General features: G+C 40.3%; 1 protein-coding gene across 1 annotated transcript in view; it reads left to right on the forward strand.

Annotated features, from left to right (window-relative positions):
• The first annotated feature begins 223 nt into the window (after positions 1 to 223).
• The window catches only part of MYO3A (myosin IIIA), a 124,902-nt gene continuing 104,480 nt past the window's right edge, over positions 224 to 20,645 (forward strand). The window contains exons 1-3 of the mRNA XM_087760667.1: positions 224 to 332; positions 9,416 to 9,598; positions 14,305 to 14,439. Of these exons, the coding sequence (XP_087616793.1) occupies positions 9,431 to 9,598; positions 14,305 to 14,439 (303 nt within the window). The 5' untranslated portion in view covers positions 224 to 332; positions 9,416 to 9,430. The remainder of the gene's footprint in view (positions 333 to 9,415; positions 9,599 to 14,304; positions 14,440 to 20,645) is intronic.

Raw genomic sequence — 20,645 nt, forward strand, 5'->3', positions numbered from 1 at the left:
GGGAGGATCCGGCCCGGAGGCCGCCACCCCGCTCTGACGGGGCCGGGCATCCCGGGTCGGTTGTGGCCCGCCCGGAGGGGAGGCCGGGCCGCCCCGCCGCCCCCCGCAGCGCCCTGCCCGGGGCGGGCCGAGCCCTCCCGGCTTTGCCGGCGCTTGCGGGGGATTAGCGGGGCAAACCGCTCATCCGCCGCTGACCCCGAGGCGGGACTGCGGCCGGGCCGGGGCCCTCCGCAGGAGGAGGAAGGCGAATCCGAGGCACGGTCGCCGGAGGTGGCGGGGCCCCAGCCCCGTCGGCGGGGCTGGCTCTGCGGGGACCGGAGGTTCCGCTGCGGGTAATCCTCGGCCCGGGAGCGGCGGGCAGGGTGGGGTGGGGGGTCCCGGCCCGGTGACTGACTGGCGGCGGAGCCGCCCCTCTATAACCTCGCTCCGCACGGAGCCGCCGCGGCGGGAATTGCGCTGCCCCGCGGCCCCGCCCCGCCAAGGGGCTTCGGGGCGGCCCGTCCGCCCCCGGGATGGCGGACCGGCCCCCGGAGGGTGGTGCGGCAGGCGGGACGGGCCCGGGCGGTGCCTCCCGGCGCCGGCAGCCGCCGCGGCCGGACGGGCGCTGCAGGCAGCTGCGGGGCGGGCAGGCGTGAGCGGGACCGGGGAGGTCTCGGCCCCGGGGGGCCTGTGGGGGCTGCGGGCTGGCACTGTGCTCTGGGCTCTCTCGGTCAGGCCCTTAAGTGAATCCTGCTTGTTTCCACGTTATTTTTTTTCTGTGAGTGAGTTTCTGGGTAAGGAGAGCGTGTAGCGTATTCAGGAGAGATGTCTGGATGGCTTCGTTCTTGTGGTGAAACCGGCCAGGGCGGTGAGGCTGGCTGCGGGCGCTGGCGGAGCTCACCCGAGTGACCCGCAGGCCTGTAGCGTGACCGTGGGCCTCGGCAAGACGCGTGTGGGATCTTACCGTGCCCACGGTGTCCCAGTATGCTCTCGTACCCCGTAACTTCTTGCCTGCTAATGTTAAATGCTGGCAAATTTGCGTGTTGTCTGTAATGCCTTCCTTATCTTGCCATCAAATGACTGTATCACCTTAATTTCAAGCCCTGCCAAAGCTCGTTGATACAGCTGCGAAATTAATTTTGAGTTGCCGCTTCACTGCTGTTAGAAGTTCTGAGAAATAAGGAGTGAGTGAGACCGCACCATATTGATTTTATAGCCTTATAAAGTTTTACTGTGTTAAAATAGGAAAATTAAGTGGTGCTTTGGCTTTGAAAGCCAAGTTCTTTGCTAATATATTGATCTAGTGTGTAGTCATTGAAAAATTATTCTCACCGCTTGCAATACCTCTCTTCTGGGAGCCACAAAATGAGCTGGATATGATTCATTTCATGGATTGCTAATGTCAGTTCATTACTTCTGGTGGCACAAGATCCAAATACAGTTTGATAATGACACCATTCCCCCTTCCATTATTAATCTTGTTTTCATGATTGCAATGCCCCTGCATAAATATTTTCTGTTGGATGACAATTGCCACAAAAATCTTTAGCTCTCATTTGTTTTCAAAATATCAGGGCTTTTAGAATTGACTACAATAATTAAATGTAGCATTTTGTTTCCGTGTTCTCTTTCATACCATCTACGTATAACTAAAGGTTGTCTTCAAAAAATTGGGATCCTGTACTGATGTCATGTTTAAGCTCTGAAGGATTGTCATCCAGTGGGCAGCCCCTGTGCGTGGGATTAAATTGAATGCTTACAGCCCTTGCTGATTCTGTAACCTGTTGCTTAAAAAAACCCTCCTCCGATGAAGTTTCTTGAGAACTGTAAGCCTCAGCATGCAGGAGGGCTTTTACTGTTGTGGAGCGTGGTGGGGAATGGAAGAAAACGAAGGTGGAACCTCATACTGATGTAGATCTCTTCCAGCAGCACCCTCTGAGAACATTCAGAGAGTGAAGAGCTGGAGCCTCCCATGAGCAGGGCTGGCCAGTTCAGTCTGCAGCAAGTCGAGATGTCAAGATCAGCTGAATAATAATCAGCAGATGAAATGTCACTGTGGACACCCAATATGCATTTATCAATAGAAGGAGATCAGGTACTGATACCACACAGTACTGTTTCTCTACTGCATGTAGAAGTTTTACAGAGGTCAAGGAGTCCAGAGGCATCAAGTTTCTCTGAAAGCTGTCTTGCTTTGTTGGGAAAGTTGTTGCTAGATAACAGTCAGCAAAGAGGAAAAGTGTGTTTAGAAACAGAAGAAGCAGTTAGCTGGCCCTTCAGAGAGTGAACACTAAAAAGTGCCCTCAAAAATGGATCATTTTTTTCTTTGAGCAGCCCTAAGATTAACCTATATACTTTGAATTGTGCCCAGGAAATATATTGTCTGAGATTAAGCTAAATTTATCACCACTCCTTGCCTTCAAATGCTTTAAAGTAGCCATTTATTTCTGCATTCACATTAATTTAGGGTTCAGTTGTTGCGTTCAAAGTTTGCTTGGCAATGTCATTGCATAGTTCTTGCCTTTACTGTGCATCATCAGACAATGTCCAAGTTGCCTGCCAACTTTCAGGTGATGAGATGTGGCTGGCTTGCAGTTTCCCTGACTGTGGCATGGAGCTGAAACTCATTTTGTTGGTTGTCAAGCTATAGCTCTTTGTTTCCAGCAGTTAAGTAGGATAGGACTCATTTCACCTAATATATCTACATCTGAAGGTGTATAACTGGGTTCCTGTTATAGTCAATGGAAACTTAGCCAGTATAATCAATAGAGTCTGGAAAGCAAGTCGTCTTATGCTAAGATAAATGCTAACCAGGTCAGGTAAATCAATTTTGATTGCTTTTACTGACTAAAATGGGATTATAGTATCTAGCATAGGTTCCAATAGGTATGTTGTACACATACCAAGTGAGGTAAATCCCAGCTCTTGTGTCTTTCTTCCTCATGTATGCACAAAAGAGTGAAGGAAGTGGACTGACTGTTAGAGAAGGTTGCTGATTTTTATTCTTCATCTACCATAGCTAGGGCTAAAGAGGTTTGTTTGTTTTTTTTTTCCTCTGCAAAGTTTCTTGCAGATGGGGAAGACAATTGTTCAGTTCTGTAAAAACACTGGGGGATGTATAGAGTGGAAAGTGGTAAGCAAACTGATGTACAATCAAAGAGGATAATTCAGACAGACACATGGACAGTACAAAAATTATGCAATCATGCAAAATTATTGTTGTTTCAGAGTGAAATTATAATGTTAAGTGTATTCAGCTTTCGACAAATGAAGTTAAAAAAACCCCACTTGTGTTCTAAACACTTGTTTTTAACTATTTGCCAAACTAGATAATCTGCTCACACTGAGCTTAGATTTGACTATAATTCTCATTCAGATGTAGGTTGTATCATCATCAAAATCAGAGGCCAGATATCTCCCCAGAATTAAGTGGGGGTGGTATTGGAATTTCCAGAGCAAACCTTATTCTTTGAATAAGCTTTCTTTGAATAAGTTTCGGGTGAGATAGTATGCTGCATAAATGGCTCATTACAGCTACATTTATACTAGCTCAGGATCTGAGCTGCAATCTATGTTCATGGTTGAACAATCAAATTATTTGGACTTTTATCCAGAAAGTGCTAGGTGTTAGTGTGATGAATGGCATCGTGTAGCCTCATGTTCTTGGTTTGTCTTAAGAATTCCATGCAGCAGCCTTTAACTTTCTTAGTAAGTACTTGTCAGTGTGGCATAAACTCATGAAATAAGAGGAAATGTGTTGTGGGATTTTATTGTGCTATTGCATTAAGTATTTCAAGGCCTCACTGTGCCTTGTGATCAGTACCAGACCAAAGAGCTCATAAACTAGATGTTGTATAAAGGCATCAGGTGGCAAAAAAGCGAGGTGAGAAGGGTTTTTTTCTTTGATATAACAAGCCTCAGCAGTCTCTACATGAACATTGCCAGCAATTTCTTTTTCTTTCTTTCCTTGTTTTTTTTTCTTTTTTTTTTTTTTCTTTTAGGGTGATTATTTTTCTGGCATCCATTAGGCAAGAGGTTTAAGTTTCAGAATCTGAAGGAGTGCAAGTGTCACCTCCACAGAGGTAACAGACCCAGGAGGCAATGTAAGCTAGTGTTGCTGGCTCCTGACATCCACCTCCCATGGCACATGTGAAGATATCTGGCAAATTACAGGGTAGGATATATGCAGGAGCTGTCTGGTTAAACACAAGTAGTGTTTGCAATGGGAAGGGGGGAGTGATGTGGACAAATAAAACAAAAGAGATCAAAGATGACCTCAGTAGGCATGTTTTGAACTGAGTCAGTGAGGTCCTGGTTCTAATATTCAAGACCAGAAGATTGTGGTAGCCAGGAGACAAAATGTTGATGGGAATCTAAAGGCTGGGTTCATTTTAGTGATATATGAATAGGTATCTGCTTTGCTAATCTTGTAGGCTCCCTTTATAGAGAAGGATGAATGACATGAGGCAAGGTGCCTCTCTTGTTTTATCAGCTTCTTATGGAGGAAATGGATATGCTTTCATCCAAGTGAGATAGAGGTCCATTCAGAAACTATTGCAGGGGGGGACGTTTAGAAAGAATTTGCAAACTTAGGTGGTATGAAATGGTAGTAAAAATATTGAATTAACATGTAATATTCTATGTGAAATTCATGCTCCATTGTGCTTGCAACCCAGCCTGGAGAAGCAAAACGTATTGCTTATTCCCACTTGACTCTATTGTCTGTAACGCTCTATGGCCTTTACCATAAAGCCCTCGACAGTGCAATTGGTATGTGTCCTAAGTTTGGGGTGTGATAAATGTGCTTCAGTGAATTGCCTTTGCAGCAGTCAGATAGTCATGTTCTTCATGAGGCTGCCCCTTCCCTCTCCAAACTAGCTAGATACTGAAAATGGAGAATGCAGTGATCTGCCACCATTGATGCTGAACAGGGCATCTCTGGGTATCTCTAGTATGCGACCTGAGGTCTGCTGCATATAGGGTACGTATGTTTGATATGACCTAGGAAGCGAAAAATCACATAGGGCTGGCTTATAAGAATAAATTGGGTGAGAATTCTTGTAACTGTGACAGCCAGATCACTGACACCAGATCCCCCCCCTGGGGGGGGGGTGGGGAAGGAGGAGAACCCACAAACAAAAAAAAACCCAACCACATTGGCTTGTTGTCTTAGAACTCCAGAACTATTTTTTCCACCTCAAATACCCTGAATTTAATCAAATACCCTGAATTTAATCACTGTAAGTGTCACGGTCCGTTTGGATTTCTCAAATTTATAGGACAACATGCTCTGTGATTTAAACTTTATTTCATGAGCTCATTAAGAAATACACAACAAACAGGGGCTCAATCCCCTTTTGCCCAGATTAGTCTATCACATGAATGCACTTATTGACCATTCAAGTCCTAAGGTTTCCTAACTTAGAAGTCATAACTCTTAATTTGGGCACCTGCGAGCTAAAAAAAAAAAACTGGTTACCTAGCCAATGGTGAGAGTGCTCATCCTTCCTCCTCCGTCAGGGTGCGGGCATCCCCTGTATCACACTGGGAAGCAGGAAAGCCTCAGCAGTCCAGCTGCTGTTGGGTCCACTTCAAAAGCTTTTTGGGTAAGCTGATGTTTTATACCTTCTGGTTTGGAGGTTTGGCCTATACCATTTCCCTGAGTTAGCAGATTCTGAGGGAACTGGCAGACAAAAGATAATGGCTGCAGGAGACAACAATTTGCAGGTGATAATGGTGCATAATGGCCCTTGAGCTCTTTCTGGCCACCTGTCCTGCCTACATAGTGCTCTTGCTTTGACCCAATGGCGCTGCTCCCATCATACATCAGGCCTTAGCAGGAGCCGGGTTAGCCGAAATCTAAGCAGCAGCTGAGTGAACAGTCATGCTGAGCACACCAGAAGTGTTTTAAAGGTTTTTTATAGAGGTTCAAGGGTACATTCCTAGCTCAGAAGTTTGGATCAAGCTGTAAGTTGTGTTTTTCAAAGCAAATTTTTAATGGTGAGGGGTATGATAAATTACCCAGTTGTTTGGGCATCCAGGCATATTCCAGAGACAGTCCAATTTATTGCTGAAATATGAGGTTAAATCATTATCAGCTTTCTCAGCTTCACTGAGATGTAATAAAGCATTATTCATCACCCAGAACAGAACACTTAAAATCATTCTATTTAATATATTTTTAATAATAGAAGTGGAAGCTAAACAATTTTTCTGCAGGGGCTTGTTCTTAAACATGGTGGAAGTGAGGAAATATGATGTTCAATATAATGTATTCAAGTTATGATTTTGAAGCTGTAAATCAAAAGACAAAGGATTAGGGTGAATAAGTCTTTCTGGAATAGGACTCTAAAATTCTTGAACTAAGTATGATAGCTGTTGAATGCATTATTGTTAAGTATGTGGTGACTTTTCTTAAGATGATGTGCAACTGGTGTGATTTGCAGAGGAAAATGCAAGCATATGACAGCATCTCTAGCACTCTTCTCTGGTAGCCGAATAACACCTGCAGGATCATGTTTCCTCAGCCCTTTAACAGTTCTCCTTGTACCAGTCTCCACAGACAAATAAGCAATTGATACTGGGAGTTAATGAATTTCAGCTGCATTCTGTTGATGCATAGGAAGTTAATGGAGCCTGGGAAGCTGTCTGAAGCTGCAGGTTTTTCAGGTACATAGTTTTTCTTGGAATGTGCTACTTGCTGTAAAACCTCTGTGCGGAGGGGTGGACCTTTGCTTAAGGGTATATTTGGAGGTTCACGGTATCAGAGTTTCCTGCCTGGCTCTGGCACGGGCTAAATATGTGAAGCTGGTCTCTGCATTTCTGCATCTTAAGTACTCGTCTTTTGAAGGGGAGGAAATGAGTCCTCCTTTCTTCAACTTCTGCATATCTTCCACTGTAAGCTGCCTGGGTCAGAGGCTCTTACTGTGTATTCTTGTCATGTGGAACATAGCAGGCCCTAGATTTTGATGGAAAACTACATATTCTGTAGAAAATAATTTTTATGTAGACAGGCTCCAATATGATTTGACATCTCAAGAACTGAGATGTCCAAATCAGAAAGCGCGCATTGATAGCTCTCTACTTTTTTTTCTCCCCAAAAATCACTAGTTGTGGATTGAATATCCAGTAAAACTTCAAACAAATAGTTAACCTCAATTCTAAAAACTAAAGCTCAGATAGAGAAATTTTGAAATTCCATCATTGTTGAATCCCTCAAAGCAAGGGTTTGGGATTATGAATCCTAATCCCTTTGTCATCCCCAATTTGGTTATTATTTTGTGTAGTCCTAATTATGAGCTAATTACAAAGCATTTATATATATGTATAAAATGATTTTTTTAAAAAAAAAAAGCAGAATGATTGTATTTGAGCGCTATTTCATAGGCAGAAAAAAAAGAAAGTTCCAAGAAAATGTGGAACTTGGGGAACTTGGGGAAGAGGTGGCTTTGCCTGGAAGTGGTGAAGCTCCCAAGGCATGAATAAATACTAGGCATGAGGTAGAAAGGCCTTAGGAAGAGACTGCAGTCAGTGTCCTGGCTGAGTTGTGTCTATATGAATCTCAGGGCGATGGTTGGACAGAAGCAAAAAGCAAATTTGGAATCTGGAATAGAAATTTGAGGATTTATGTATTAGTTACATGTCTCTGGATCTTTATCCTCTCTCTTTACTTTGACATTAACCTGGATTTGTGTTAAGGGAGATTTCACTGTAGCATGTAAAATTGGGTCATTTTGTTCCCACAGCCCTTGAAATCAAGGTGCTGGACCAGTACTGCTTGCAGTCTTTGGTACACAACCCACTGCTGCATATTTTCTGGTGTTAAAAGGATATTTCACCACTTTGCCGCATGGGGGGATATAGAACTTGGTAGTAGTCAAGTATATATTAAAAAAAAGGCGGGGGGGAGAGAGAGAAGAAAACCCTGTCTTCTCACTCATCGGTGAACTAGTCAACCAGGAGCAGAATGATGGGAAGAATCCTGAGCCCTGCATTCCCCGGGCGAGCTTGTATTATCCAGCAGAAAATTAGTCTGAATACACGTAACATGCTGGTATGCGTATCAGATAATTGAAAGAGCTGGTACAACTTATGTTTGTATAGCAGTCCATTTCAGTTGCTTCTTGTTGGTATATATACTGTATGTATAGTGGATATACATGGATATATGAATAAGCAGATGAATAAAGAAAGTATGGCTAGTATGCTGGAAGCCATGGATGAAACTGAAGTTGAAGCCATTCTCTTCATTATCAAAAAAAGTAGTACGGTATCACGGTGCAATTTCTGTTACTGGAATAATACCATGTAAAATGCTTTATGTGTGTAGATTTGTGCTGTTGACATAAAAAAATCCAAGAATAATTACATTGTAGTCTGTTTATAAAGTATTATATAAAAATTTTAAAAATGGGTATATAAAAATGACTCTCCAAACCTGGCTCGTTTACTGCGTTTTGTGCTCAGGAAGGACTTAAGCACTCAGTAGCTGGCTCATTTACTTATTGCTTGCTTACTTAGCAAGGGCATGAGTCTGTCCTCTTCCCTGCCCCTTCTCTTTTTCAGTCTTGGCTCTACAATTTAGAATATGAGAATGTAATTTTTAATGCATTTCTGCTGAGGTTTTGGCTGTTCTTAACAACGGGTAAAGGTCAGGTTTCTGTTTTGTTGTTGTTTGTCTGGGGGTGTGTGTGGGCTTTGTTTTTACCAGTGTAGCCATCATGAAGGCACGTATAAGTGAATTGTATCCATCATTGACCAGGGCATAGGTGTAACCTGGTCAGTGGTGGATACAATTCCATCATTGTAAAAGGTGTTGCCTTTACAGTATGTAAAACAGTTGTTAATGAATGTGCATCAGTAAACACGTTTTCCATGACTGTGAATGCTTGGCTGTCAGAAGACCATAATATTGTGAAAAGATCTGCCACTTTGATCTGCTTGGCCTTAAGAGATTTATATAAAAATTCAAATGGTAGTGTAGCATTATAAAACTGTTTGCTGTAAAAGTTTGAATGAACCTAATGCTACTATTTAATGTGTTTTGTTTTGTTTTTTCCCTTCTTGCCTGATTCTTGGTAATGGAGCCAAATTCTTTTGGATTTTATGAACTTGACTCCCATTCCCCTGCCCCTCAAAAAATTCCAGTGACATTATAGTTTCCTTGAAGTGCATGGGAAAGCTTCTACTGACTTCACTCAAGCCTGAAATTAGTTCAAATTATTATTTGAATTTCCCTTAATTTGATATTGTGTTGGCTGCATGTACCTGTATTAAGTTCAGCATTTCTTGTTCTTTATGCTTTCACTGCATGCACACTACATGCAAAAACACTTCTAGTGTTTTGAGACTGGGATGTGTATTTCTCTTCGCATTTGTAGGAAACCGATTGCTATTAACTATTTGTTGAGTGAACATTGAATTCTCTTTTTCCTAGGAGCCATCATTTGAGATGCTTCCGTTGACTGGGAAAACAATAATATTTGATAGCTTTCCTGATCCTTCAGATACCTGGGAAATAATTGAGACTATTGGCAAAGGAACATATGGAAAAGTTTTCAAGGTGTTAAATAAGAAAAATGGCAGCAAAGCAGCTGTCAAAATTTTGGATCCTGTTCACGTAAGCTACTTAAATTACTTGGTTTTTGCTTATTTAATTGTAAGTGAATTTATGTAGTCTTTTTTTTCTTTTAATTCTTTTAATCTGGGTAGATCATTGGCATTAGAAGTGATAGTGAAATAAACTTCTTCAACCTGCTAAGTATCAGGCTTGCTGTCAATGCATTCTCGTATCATAAGTGATCTTGGAAGTGGTTGCATATGGTAGAAGTCAGAAGTATACCTAAACTTTGTTACTCTTACTTTTGCTTTCCCCTTGTTTATCTCTTACTTTCAGAAGCAGAGCTTCTTTTCAGTACCAGAAGTCCTAGCTTCTTATTTTTACTGTTGTTCCCTTTCCCTTTTTTTTACATACTAGCCAGCAAGAAAGTTATGTACTTTTAAGTGCTTTAGATGTACCTTCACGCATCTGTTTTGAGTACATGCTTTTAGCTGAGTTACATGCTAAGAGTGATAGTTTAAAAATAAAATAGCATACTTGATTTTTATTGTTACTGTTGGTTCTGTGTTTTCAGAATGTGCCAAAATATGTAGATAGCACAGAGGGATCCATCTTTTCAAATGGAAAATACAAAGGCAATAGCTCCTACACACAAAGCACCAGGTGACTGGGAGGTGGAATTATTATGTTGTAGAGTAAGGTTTTGTTCTCAATAATTGACATTTGTTGAGTGGCAGATTAATGCTCAAAGAGTAAGGAAGAACATTAATCTGGGTTGTAAAGGCATACCCCATTAAATTCAGTGGTGCTGCATGTGGCTTGGGATTTTTCTTGAGAACAGTAACCCGTGAAACATGGACAAGGAGCTGTTCCTGTTTCAAGTGGCCCCTTTGAGCTCATCTTTTGCACTCCCAGTATAGGGCTGCGAGGCATGTGCTTCCATTGCAGGACCTCTGGGCAGGAAGGGAAGAGCACGTCATGCTGTGTGAAACTGGAGCTGCTCCAGCCGTCTGGAGCAGCACAGCCACACAGGGCTCTGTCTAGCCCTGCATATTGCACAGTGTCAAATTATGATCCCATGGCCTGTAAGTCCATGAAATGTGTTTGTGAAAACATAGCATCTTGCATTATCTTTGCTGTGTTTCTTGTTGATCTGCTTTTTATTTCAGTATGCTTTCAAAGCAACAAAAGGAGGCTCATCTCAATTCAGTATCATGTACCTTTCCCAAAGTAAACATGATTTGCAGCCAAGCGATAAGGACCTTGATGAATTCAAATGCATTGGAAACTCTATTTTTGACTGTTGCTTTCTGTAAACAAGGCTCTTGTGCTTACAATGAATAGGCAGGACTTGCAGTTGGTGTTGTCTAAATGCTTGTATGGCAGGAAATGCTTCTGCTTTCATCTATTTCACAAGTGTTCAGGAATGATTCTTAGGTGGCAGCTGGCTGTGGTAGGGATTACTGCAGGCATCGGGGGAACTTTCAATGTTGTGTACACTTTGGAGGTTGTAGGAAAAGGATAAAGGATAATGACAGGAAGAAAGAAGAGGTAGTAAAGCTGATGCTAGAGGAAAGAGAAATAGACTAAGTAGGAGATAGGGGAGTAGAATGTAAAGAAGACAGAAGAAATAGAGTGGATAAAGATGCAACATAAGAAACTGAAGAAGGGAAAAGGTATAACTGATGAAAACAGATTCTTTATTTGAATGAAAAAATGGACGTAATGCAGTCAACATCGCACTCCAAGACTTGAATCTTTTAACTGAATATCTTCCCCTTTTTATTGTAAGAATACTATTCTTTTTCCCCCTGCTATTTACAGGATGTCTGGAGTAGGTGCTGTACCTCCATGTTACTGTTAAAATGGCAATCCTATATTAGAAATACGGTGAAAACAATAAACTAGCTCTTTTTGTTTAAACTGAAAGTATTATTAGTGGCTGCAGAGGGAGCCATTGCAATGAAGAAAGATACTTTCCATATTTTCTTCTTTAAATTTTACAATTTTTTTCTTTGAAATGGTTTCAGAATTGTGCCACTTGAGAGGTGGACTGAAAAAAACAAGCAGAAGAAACGTGGTTTTATATCACTTGGTTTAACTGATATTTCCAAATTAAAGTGGGAAACTACATTATCATGGGTGATGTGAGACTGAAATAAGCATTTCATGTTTAATCCTTTAGAGCTCTCAGATTCTTTGTGTTGAATAACAGCTCAGCTTTTTGAAACTGAAACAGGAAAGTGAAGGTGTTGAAATGAGAATATATGAGGATGGAACTGAGAATGCTCTTAGTCTTATCCTCGGGGCTATAAATAAATACCATTGTACTTTAGGGCTCTTAGCCAAATTATCCTATGTCTAAGTTCACATGAAAATATTCCCTCTAACGTTTCTAAAAGAGGTACTCTTATGCAGGTAAATATGTTCAATTCAACCAAATATTGCAAGTTCTCTTCCTTCATAAAATGCAGAGGAAGATTTTTCTTTCTAGTATGCACAGAATGAATATTCTATTAATTTCATTCTCTCTCTTTTTATTTCTCCTTATAATAGTAAAAATCTCATAAAATCTGAGTACCCCTCAGGAGATGGAAACCTCTATTAAATCACAGTAGGACAGTGGGCTAATTCTCTTCCAATTTCCCCAAGGCAGCCAGGGCTATTGTATGTTTTGTGTGTAGTTTTTTGGCTTTCGACTCTTTGGTTTTTTCGTGCTTTGTGGAGGTTTGTTTGTTTGTTTGGTTTTGCTTTATGATCTGTCCTTTTGTTTTTGCCAGATGCATTTTCTCTCTTCATCCCTTCTTATCTTTTACTCTTTCCCTTTCCTTGCTCTGCCACCTTCAGTGCCTTGGTTCTTTCTTCCTTCCTTACATCTCTTTTTTTATTGGCTGTATTCTGTGTTGTGCCTATGGGAAAATTAACTTAAAGTGAGTTCCTCCTTTTTTTGAAAGAGGAAAATTTTTGCTGTTTTTCAGCTACTCCAATAAACAAATCTCTAAACCCCTTCCTTATGAGAAGACTTATTCTTGTAATCTCAATATGAAAGTTTAATGGCCCAATTCTTGAAGATACTGGAGACGGGCAAACTTCTTTGAGACCAGTCAAGCTGGTCTCAAGACAAAAGGCCAATATGAGGAACTTGAGTTGGATTTAGCATTGGAAAGACCTGTGTAAGAAACAAGTGAGCAAAGTCCTCTTAGGGGCAGATATCTTTGGTGGTGAACAAAATGAGGAGGAGTATCATTCATTGGGAATACAAAGCATCCCTTTTCTCTGCCATGGTCACTTCTGTTTGGCAGTGGTGAGACAGGTTTTTGGCACTGAGTAGGTGCTTTTCATTGATATAAAATCTGTTGCTATGGATAGTGGAGTTCATAGGCAGCCTTCCTCTAGAATTGATTTTTTAATTTCTATTTCTTTTGGAGTGGACATAAATAGCAAATTATATTAAAAATATTTTAAATCTGGAAACAAGTATGTTAACATTTTTTTGAGATCTAAGCAATGGGGGAAAATGACTGCAGCTATTTTGCCTTTACCTGTGGCCAGGATGGATTGAATATTTCCTCAGCATGACTGAAACAGACTCTGATAGTGTCTCTCAATGAGCACCAGTGCATAGGTGGAAGGGGTTACCTGAGTCATCCAGTGCCTACCGTTGCTAGCATCCATGTTTGGTGTGAAAGGGCTTGCACAGCTCCTGGTGCATGTGTTGGCAAAAATTATCCTCATCTCTCACCTCCAAATGGATTTCCCTCACTGTGTAAGAAACCTGAGATCTCTAATGAAAGACTGACAAAAAGCCACAGCTCTCATAGCTCAGTAGGAGAAGCCAGAGTGATCATGGATGTCACCAATTTCTATGATAGCAGAAAATGAGAAAAATTCCCAGATGATTCTAGAAAGTGGGATGATGTCCACGATGATGAACCACGACAGATGATAAATAAGTAAGATGGAGGAGGAGGCTGAGGGGAGACCTTGTTGCTCTCTACAACTACCTGAAAGGAGGTTGTAGCGAGGTGGGGGTTGGTCTCTTCTCCCAAATAACAAGTGATAGGACGAGAGGAAATGGCCTCAGGTTGTGCCAGGGGAGGTTTAGGTTGGATGTTAGGAAAAATTTCTTCACTGAAAGGGTAGTCAGGCACTGGAACAGGCTGCCCAGGGAAGTGGTTGAGTCCCCATTCCTGGAGGTATTTAAAAGATGGGTAGATGTGGAGCTGAGGGACATGGTTTAGTGGTGGACTTGGCAGTGCTAGGTTAACGGTTGGACTTGATCTTGAAGGTCTTTTCCAACCTAGATGATTCAGTGATTCTAAGATGGGGTTGCAGTCATACTTGGTTGTTCACAGAGGGGTAGAGAGGTAATTCCAGATGCACCATGTCAAGCTGGGGATACCCTTGAGACTGGAGAAGTAACATGGGACTTCCTGAGGCATCTGCATACCTACCCACTTGTGGATGCCACTGGCTTTGCCTTGAAATGCTCCTCCCCCATTCTCCTGAGGGCTGCTCTGTCACACCTGGTGTTTTCATTACTTGAAATTGATAAAGACTAAGTCAGAAAACAGATGACTGTTTTGTATTGAGTAAACAGAACCAAGCTTTGTAGCCCTGCAAATGGTACATTCATGTCCTGTTTGGTTTTTTTCTTTGTACTATTTCAAACTACATTTGAACAGCCAGAAAATGCCATGTGTCGGGTTTTTAAAATGGCTATCATTATTTATTAACCATTATGTTTTTCTCATTTGTGACACTAGGATATTGATGAAGAAATTGAAGCAGAGTACAACATTTTGAAAGCTCTCTCTGATCATCCGAATGTAGTCAAATTTTACGGCATGTACTATAAGAAAGATGTGAAAAATGGAGACCAGCTTTGGCTAGTTCTTGAGGTAAATAATTCAGAAAAATAAGAGTTTTCTTCCAGTTGGCATATGTTGAATATAAACTCAATGAATGAGATGCAAGTCATTTGTTTGATGTTTTTCTTGAGAGTGGTTGCATGTGAAGCGATAAATTCTATTGTTTAGTCTTTTCAGTGTTCTGAATTAATGGTCTGCTTTGAGTTCAGCATTCTTATTTTGATATTATACTGATAGTGCTGTGCCTTCAGAATTAGGCTATAAATTCTAATAGGACTTCATAGGATTTGCTACCTAAAATCTTTCTTTGGTTAAAGGCTTGTCATGGGAATCATCCTCTGGTAGCATTTCTTTAAATATGACTAAGATATGACATAGCAGTTAAAGAAGCCACTATGATGATTTTTCTTCTAAATTAAATGATAGAGATTAATTGAATTGCTTTTTCTGTGCAAGGAAATGCACAAATAGATAAATAAGCCAATAAAAACAGGCTACTGCCCAAATACTGTTGAAAGCAGCAGGATTTCCTCAAATGGAGTCAGAGCAAGGTAAGGCCTGTAATTTGTGTGTTTCAGTCTGTAGTTTTGACTAATCTAGGAGCAAAGAGCTTGATCGTTACAGTTTTCATAGACTCACTATAACCTATTCTGCAAAAACTTCTTCCTCTCCCCAGAGGAAAATGAACAAGAATGTCTCTGACAGGAATAGTGTGTCTTTCATAACAATCGAGGCTCTTGCTGATGTTTGATCAGTGTCTGATAAAGTTGAGATTGAAGAATTGGTTGTATTTTATGATTTGTCAGGTAAGTGAATACAAATCTCCTGCCAAATATCGCAATGATACAATGGTATCTAATCCTGGAAACAGGCTGTAAAAAATGCTTAAGTTCTGAAAGCTTTTCCAAATTCTTCTGACTTGCATTGGGAAGATGGTTTTTAAGAATAGTTTGCATTGGAAATCATAATAAATGATTAGGTTAGACTGACATCAAAAGATGTCAGCTCTTTGTGCTTTGAGCACCTTTGAAAATCTAGCTTCTGTTGTGTTTGCTGGGCATTTGAAACTCCGTCTGTGAAACTTCTGCCCTGTAAAAGATGGATGCCAAACAGTGAGGATGGAACAGACTGTGAGGAAACAGTCAAGTGTTTATATTTTAACTTTTATATTTCACACGGATTTATTTTCTTAATGTGAAAAACACAAGCCTACGTGTGGAATATAAGTTTTAATTTACTCTTTGCATGCCAAGCTGTACATGTGCAAGTGGAGCGTGTGGAATAGTTTTGGATGCTTTCTGTCACTGCACATGTAGATCCATGAACGCAGTGGATTTCAGTTGACGTGCGTACGCATAGATACGCATAAGTAGTAAAATAAATGCCAATGATGACTTTGGTGAAGCTTTCCTTTTAATAAAAGTATCTGTGAAAGAAAACTGTCGTGGAACAGATTCCTCTGTTGAAGTGTCACCTTCCTTTCAGCTTGTATGCAGCTTTACAGGGCTGTTGCAGTTTGTTTTTCACAGTAGCTATTCAGATGTCCTACAGTTTATAAGAATGAAGATGTCTTCTTCATCTCCGTTCTGTTTTGTTGCTTTTTTTTTTAACAGTATATTTGTGTTTGAATTCATAAAGGTGGTGATTAGTCTTTCCTTTAGCTTACAGAGACCTGTTTCCATTGCTTTGGGTCTTGGGTTTTTTCTTAATTTATTTTGTCATAAAAGAGCATTTTCACTTCAGAACTGTTGCTTCCCCTGAAGAGGGGAATCCAGTCTTGAAATTTAGATTTGCAGAGTTTGATACCAAGGAGGAGATCCTTCTCATCTCCTTCTCTCAAAAAAGCTGTCAACTAATCCCTGCAAATTCTGTGTGATCCTCTGAAATGAAGATGGATCTTTTGCAGTCTGCACCTAGGCTGTTGATATGTTCCCAAAGACTGGAAGGACAAACAGTGTAGACCAATGCAGTTTGCATAATCTGAAGTAGCTTCCATAGTATCTGAATGCAAAATGATGTCAAGAGGAAACGTAGAGAGTCAAATGCAGACTATTGTGCACTGTAGTATTCTAGATTCCTGCAAAGCTGCAGCTGCCAGGAAGAGCTTACAGGAGCAGTGGGGCATTGAAAGCAGAGCTTGTTGCTCTGCTTTGCTTTTGTGTTCTGTGATGGGATCTGTGGAGGTTTTGGAGGGAAAGTTTCTCAAATTCCACTAGGAATGGGTTGTTGATAGATGGCAAAACTCAGCATTTAGTAATGGGCTTAGAGCCACCACTGTAGTTTACCAACAACGTTACTCTGTGCAGTGTTTGAATCTGTTTATGTAAATGTTATTAAATAATTTTTTCCTAGAGGAGAAAAATCCTCAGCTCTTTAAAGACATGTCCCATGCAATATATCAACAGCAAGCCAGTCTGGAAAGAAAGGTTGTTGCCAGGTTTCTTTTCTCCTAATTCAGTCTTCAGCATTGGTTATATGAACTGTACTGTTCAATTCTTACACCTTTTTTAGTATATATAGTGTGATGATTTTTGATGTATCCCATAGTTTTTGGTAGCTGTTTTGTGTTGCACTTGACCATGTTTGGGTTTTAGGGAAAAGAGGCTAGTCAGGTTTGAACTAGGCTAAGGTAAGTGGCTGAGGTACAGTTTTGAGGCCCAAACTGACCAAGTAGCTAAAAAAGACTATCCTATGATATTGTGAAGGGTTCTTGAGAGATTTTAGTCCTGAATGTTTGAATTATCATAAAATTGTCAGACCTCATAAGTTACCACCCATTCTGAATACTGGAAAAGACCTTGGATGGGTTTATGATGAGATTATTGCAGCCTTGGTATGAAATATTCCACCCCACCTTCCATCTCCGTTTTCCAAAATGAATCTGTTCTTATGCGATTTGATACCTGTTAAACCTGTACTCTCTAATTCTTGGACAAGGTAGTTGAACATTCCACTTTTAACTAAAACTGACGCTTTCATTTGCTGCTCACTCTAAGGCATATGTCAACAGTGAGGCACTGGATGTTCACAATCCAGGTTGAAGGTATTGTCCTCTGACTAGAAATTATTAAACCAGATGACTATCAGGAAATATTTACCTACAATAAATGGAATTTGGAGCTGACCTATTGGTGTGGGTCATCTGACAGCTTTTGTGTCTATAGAAGCCAAAACCAGTTGCTTCAGAGTGATGGAAATGATCTGTTACAGAATAATCCTGGGTAAACATGACATTTCTTCCGAATCTCTTCACTTAATAATTGCCTAATAGCACATGCCTTCATAGAAAATCTTTTTTCCAATTTGAAGTGAAATTCCTCATTTTCTACTGAACTCTTGGATTTAATTTTCTTTGTTGTATTTCTCTGTCTCTGTGCTGATGCGCAGATTACCTAACTGATCCTGTAACCATTTTGAAGGTGCAGTACTGTGAGCTGGAAATATGCTTCTGAGAGTGTAGCAGCTATTGTTCATTAATCTTTTCTGTTAAAATAAACAAATAATTTTTTTAATATAATAAAATATCAAGAGATACGTAGTCAATCTCATACTTTGATTTAACCTTTCAGTGTAGATCTAATCAGTTAAAAAACATGCATAATGATTACTTAGAAAAATAAGCAACCTTTTTGCATAACACACTTCTGTGTGTGACACTCTAGTACAGTATTTGTAGAAGTGTGAAGTTAGTATGTTGTGTTCATCTTAAAGCATAAGGACCTAAATCTGAGACTAGTATAGAATATGAATTTTCACAAATAATTAAAACCTAGAGGAGAACTAATAATATGAGAACTTTTAGTGTCAGTAGCATTTTTTGGTGATAAAGTAACTTAACTTTCTCAGTTCAGCATTTTTCAGGAAACCACCTGCAGGAATGAATGTGAAACAGGAATACCTTTGTATGGAATAACAGTACTCTTGACTCTCGTTTCAGAAATGCCCTTGTCTCTATAGGCTGCACTCAGGCTGAACATCTGCCCCTGTGTGGATGCTGTTCTAATCATGTTTATAATAAAGAATATTGCTGGAGGGAGGATTCTTGCCAGGTGTATTAAGCCTTGTCACATGTGTCCAGAGATGCAGGCAGAAGAAATTGGCCTATTGAGTCTGTGTTGAAAAGAAACCACTTGAGTATTATACTTGAGATGAATCAGCTTAGCAATTTCGCGTCAGCAGACATCAGCATGATGACACAGCTAAGGCAGAGTGTGCTATAGCCTATTTCTTTCTGCTCTGGGTGTTAGTTCAGAAGGGAATAGATCTGAGATAGTTGGAAATCAGCTGACGGAGCAGAGAGGTAAATCATATCAAGTCCTATAGGTGAGCATGTAGGTCAAGGGCAGGTGGGGAGAACAAGTGGCACAGCCCTTGCCTGAGATCTGGTGCAAAGAACAACCTGGTCAAGGCTGAGTGAAGGCTGAAAATACCACAGCAAGATAAATGGTAGGTCTTACACAGCTTTTACTTGCTACTGTAAGCCAGAGGCCAAGAATCATAATGCAACATTTCTATAGTTCATTTCCTACGCAGATCAGGTAGAACTTTAAGCATCTCAGTCCATTTCCAAAAGACACAGTTACACATGCCATATTTGAGATGGATTTGGGTTTGTGAGTCACATAAAGTAAGCTAGTATATTTTATCATTCTCAATATGCTTTTATGCTTAGGAAATAGAGGGAACATCCATTATTTTTATAGTAAAAAAAAGATTTTGTTTTCATGAGTTAAAACTTAGCTTGGCAAGGAGAAAAAATTTGGATGGAGTGACTTCCCACCTAAAAATACAGTTTTGTAATATCAAAGGATTTTGTAGAAACCTCTCCATTGTCTGTCCATTTCTGGAGAGAGGTGGAGGGAATCACCAAAAGTTAGATACAAATCCCTTTGTGCTGAATGTCAAGAAGACTGTCAAAACATTATTTTGAGGTGCTTTGGTTCTCCTAGTGTGTATGTGAACATTTCAAGAACATTTGCAATGCCCTGCTGAGTTAGACCAATGGTCCATGTAGCACAGCATTCTGTCTCCTGTGGTGGCACTAGAAGATGCCATTTAGGAAGAGTCTGTCCAATTTTTGCATTCCCATTCCTCTCATGCTCTCCAGCAACCACGACTGTTGTATTAAGGATGACTCAGACTATTCTATTTAGTATCCATTTATGGACACAGTAAACCTGACGATGATACTGTCATGCTATACAGTCTCCTCTTAGAGCATGCAATTTTAATTTTTGTGTCATTATTGTGTACTTATTACTACATATAATATTCCACATACTAGAATATAATGCTTTCAACGTTATGAAAACATTTCCAAATCAAAATACTTTTCTAGGTGTGGTAAGAAATTTAGAATCCTGTTCATTTGAAAAGGAGGAATATGTTACAATTTGCAGTGGACTGCAAGCTCTGTTTTCTGACCAGGTACTTAAAAAGTACCTTCACAAACAGTATTTGAGTAGCTAGTGCAATCTGTACGGGTGCTGGTTATGCACAGTCCAGACTGAAATGAACCTGATTCACCTTCATTCTCATGTAGCACCTTTTCTTGTCCTAGTGTAATCTTCGTCAGAGAAATCATGTGAAAGCGTAGAATAGCTTGTGCTTGGAACCTGCTTGTCTGAAGAAGTGGCATGTTAGCCTTTTCCATTCCCTCAACCTTATAACAAGGGAAAATAAACGCATTAAATAAATTGGTAACTTTTATCATTCTACATTGTTGCAGGCAAAGTGGTATACTTTGAGTTCAATCTTCTGGATGTTTCTTGATGTTAATTGAACCTGTTAACCAGGCACTGGTAACTCAAAAAAATTGCAAAAAGATTATCTTGAAGGATTATTGTGATACAGTTGGCAGCTATATTTGCTAATTTAAAATTTGCCAGAAGTGATTCAAATTTGTTACTTAACTTTGATCTTTTAAAGTTAACATCAAGAGGAAAAATTTTAAATGTACAAATACCTAAATTGTCTTTTTAAATCCTTGGGATGCTTCTATTTGTTTTGCTTTTTTCAGAAAGAACAAAACCATTAAACTCAGTAAGTAGAAGCTCTCAGAAGTTTGAATTAAACTAGAACACAGAAAATTGTAGTGCTTCAGTTCACCTGGTCCTCTTTTTGCAAGCATAGACAAAGTATAAACCCAGGGTGTGGATTCCATTTAATCTGAGTGAGGTTACTGTAGCCCCATATGGAAAAAAGGAATGAAGTGCCAGTATACCAAACTGTGAACC

This window comes from Nipponia nippon, unplaced genomic scaffold (assembly GCF_047370975.1).
Source record: "Nipponia nippon isolate SJK-2023a ecotype South Korea unplaced genomic scaffold, ASM4737097v1 scaffold_1, whole genome shotgun sequence".
NCBI lineage: Eukaryota > Metazoa > Chordata > Aves > Pelecaniformes > Threskiornithidae > Nipponia > Nipponia nippon.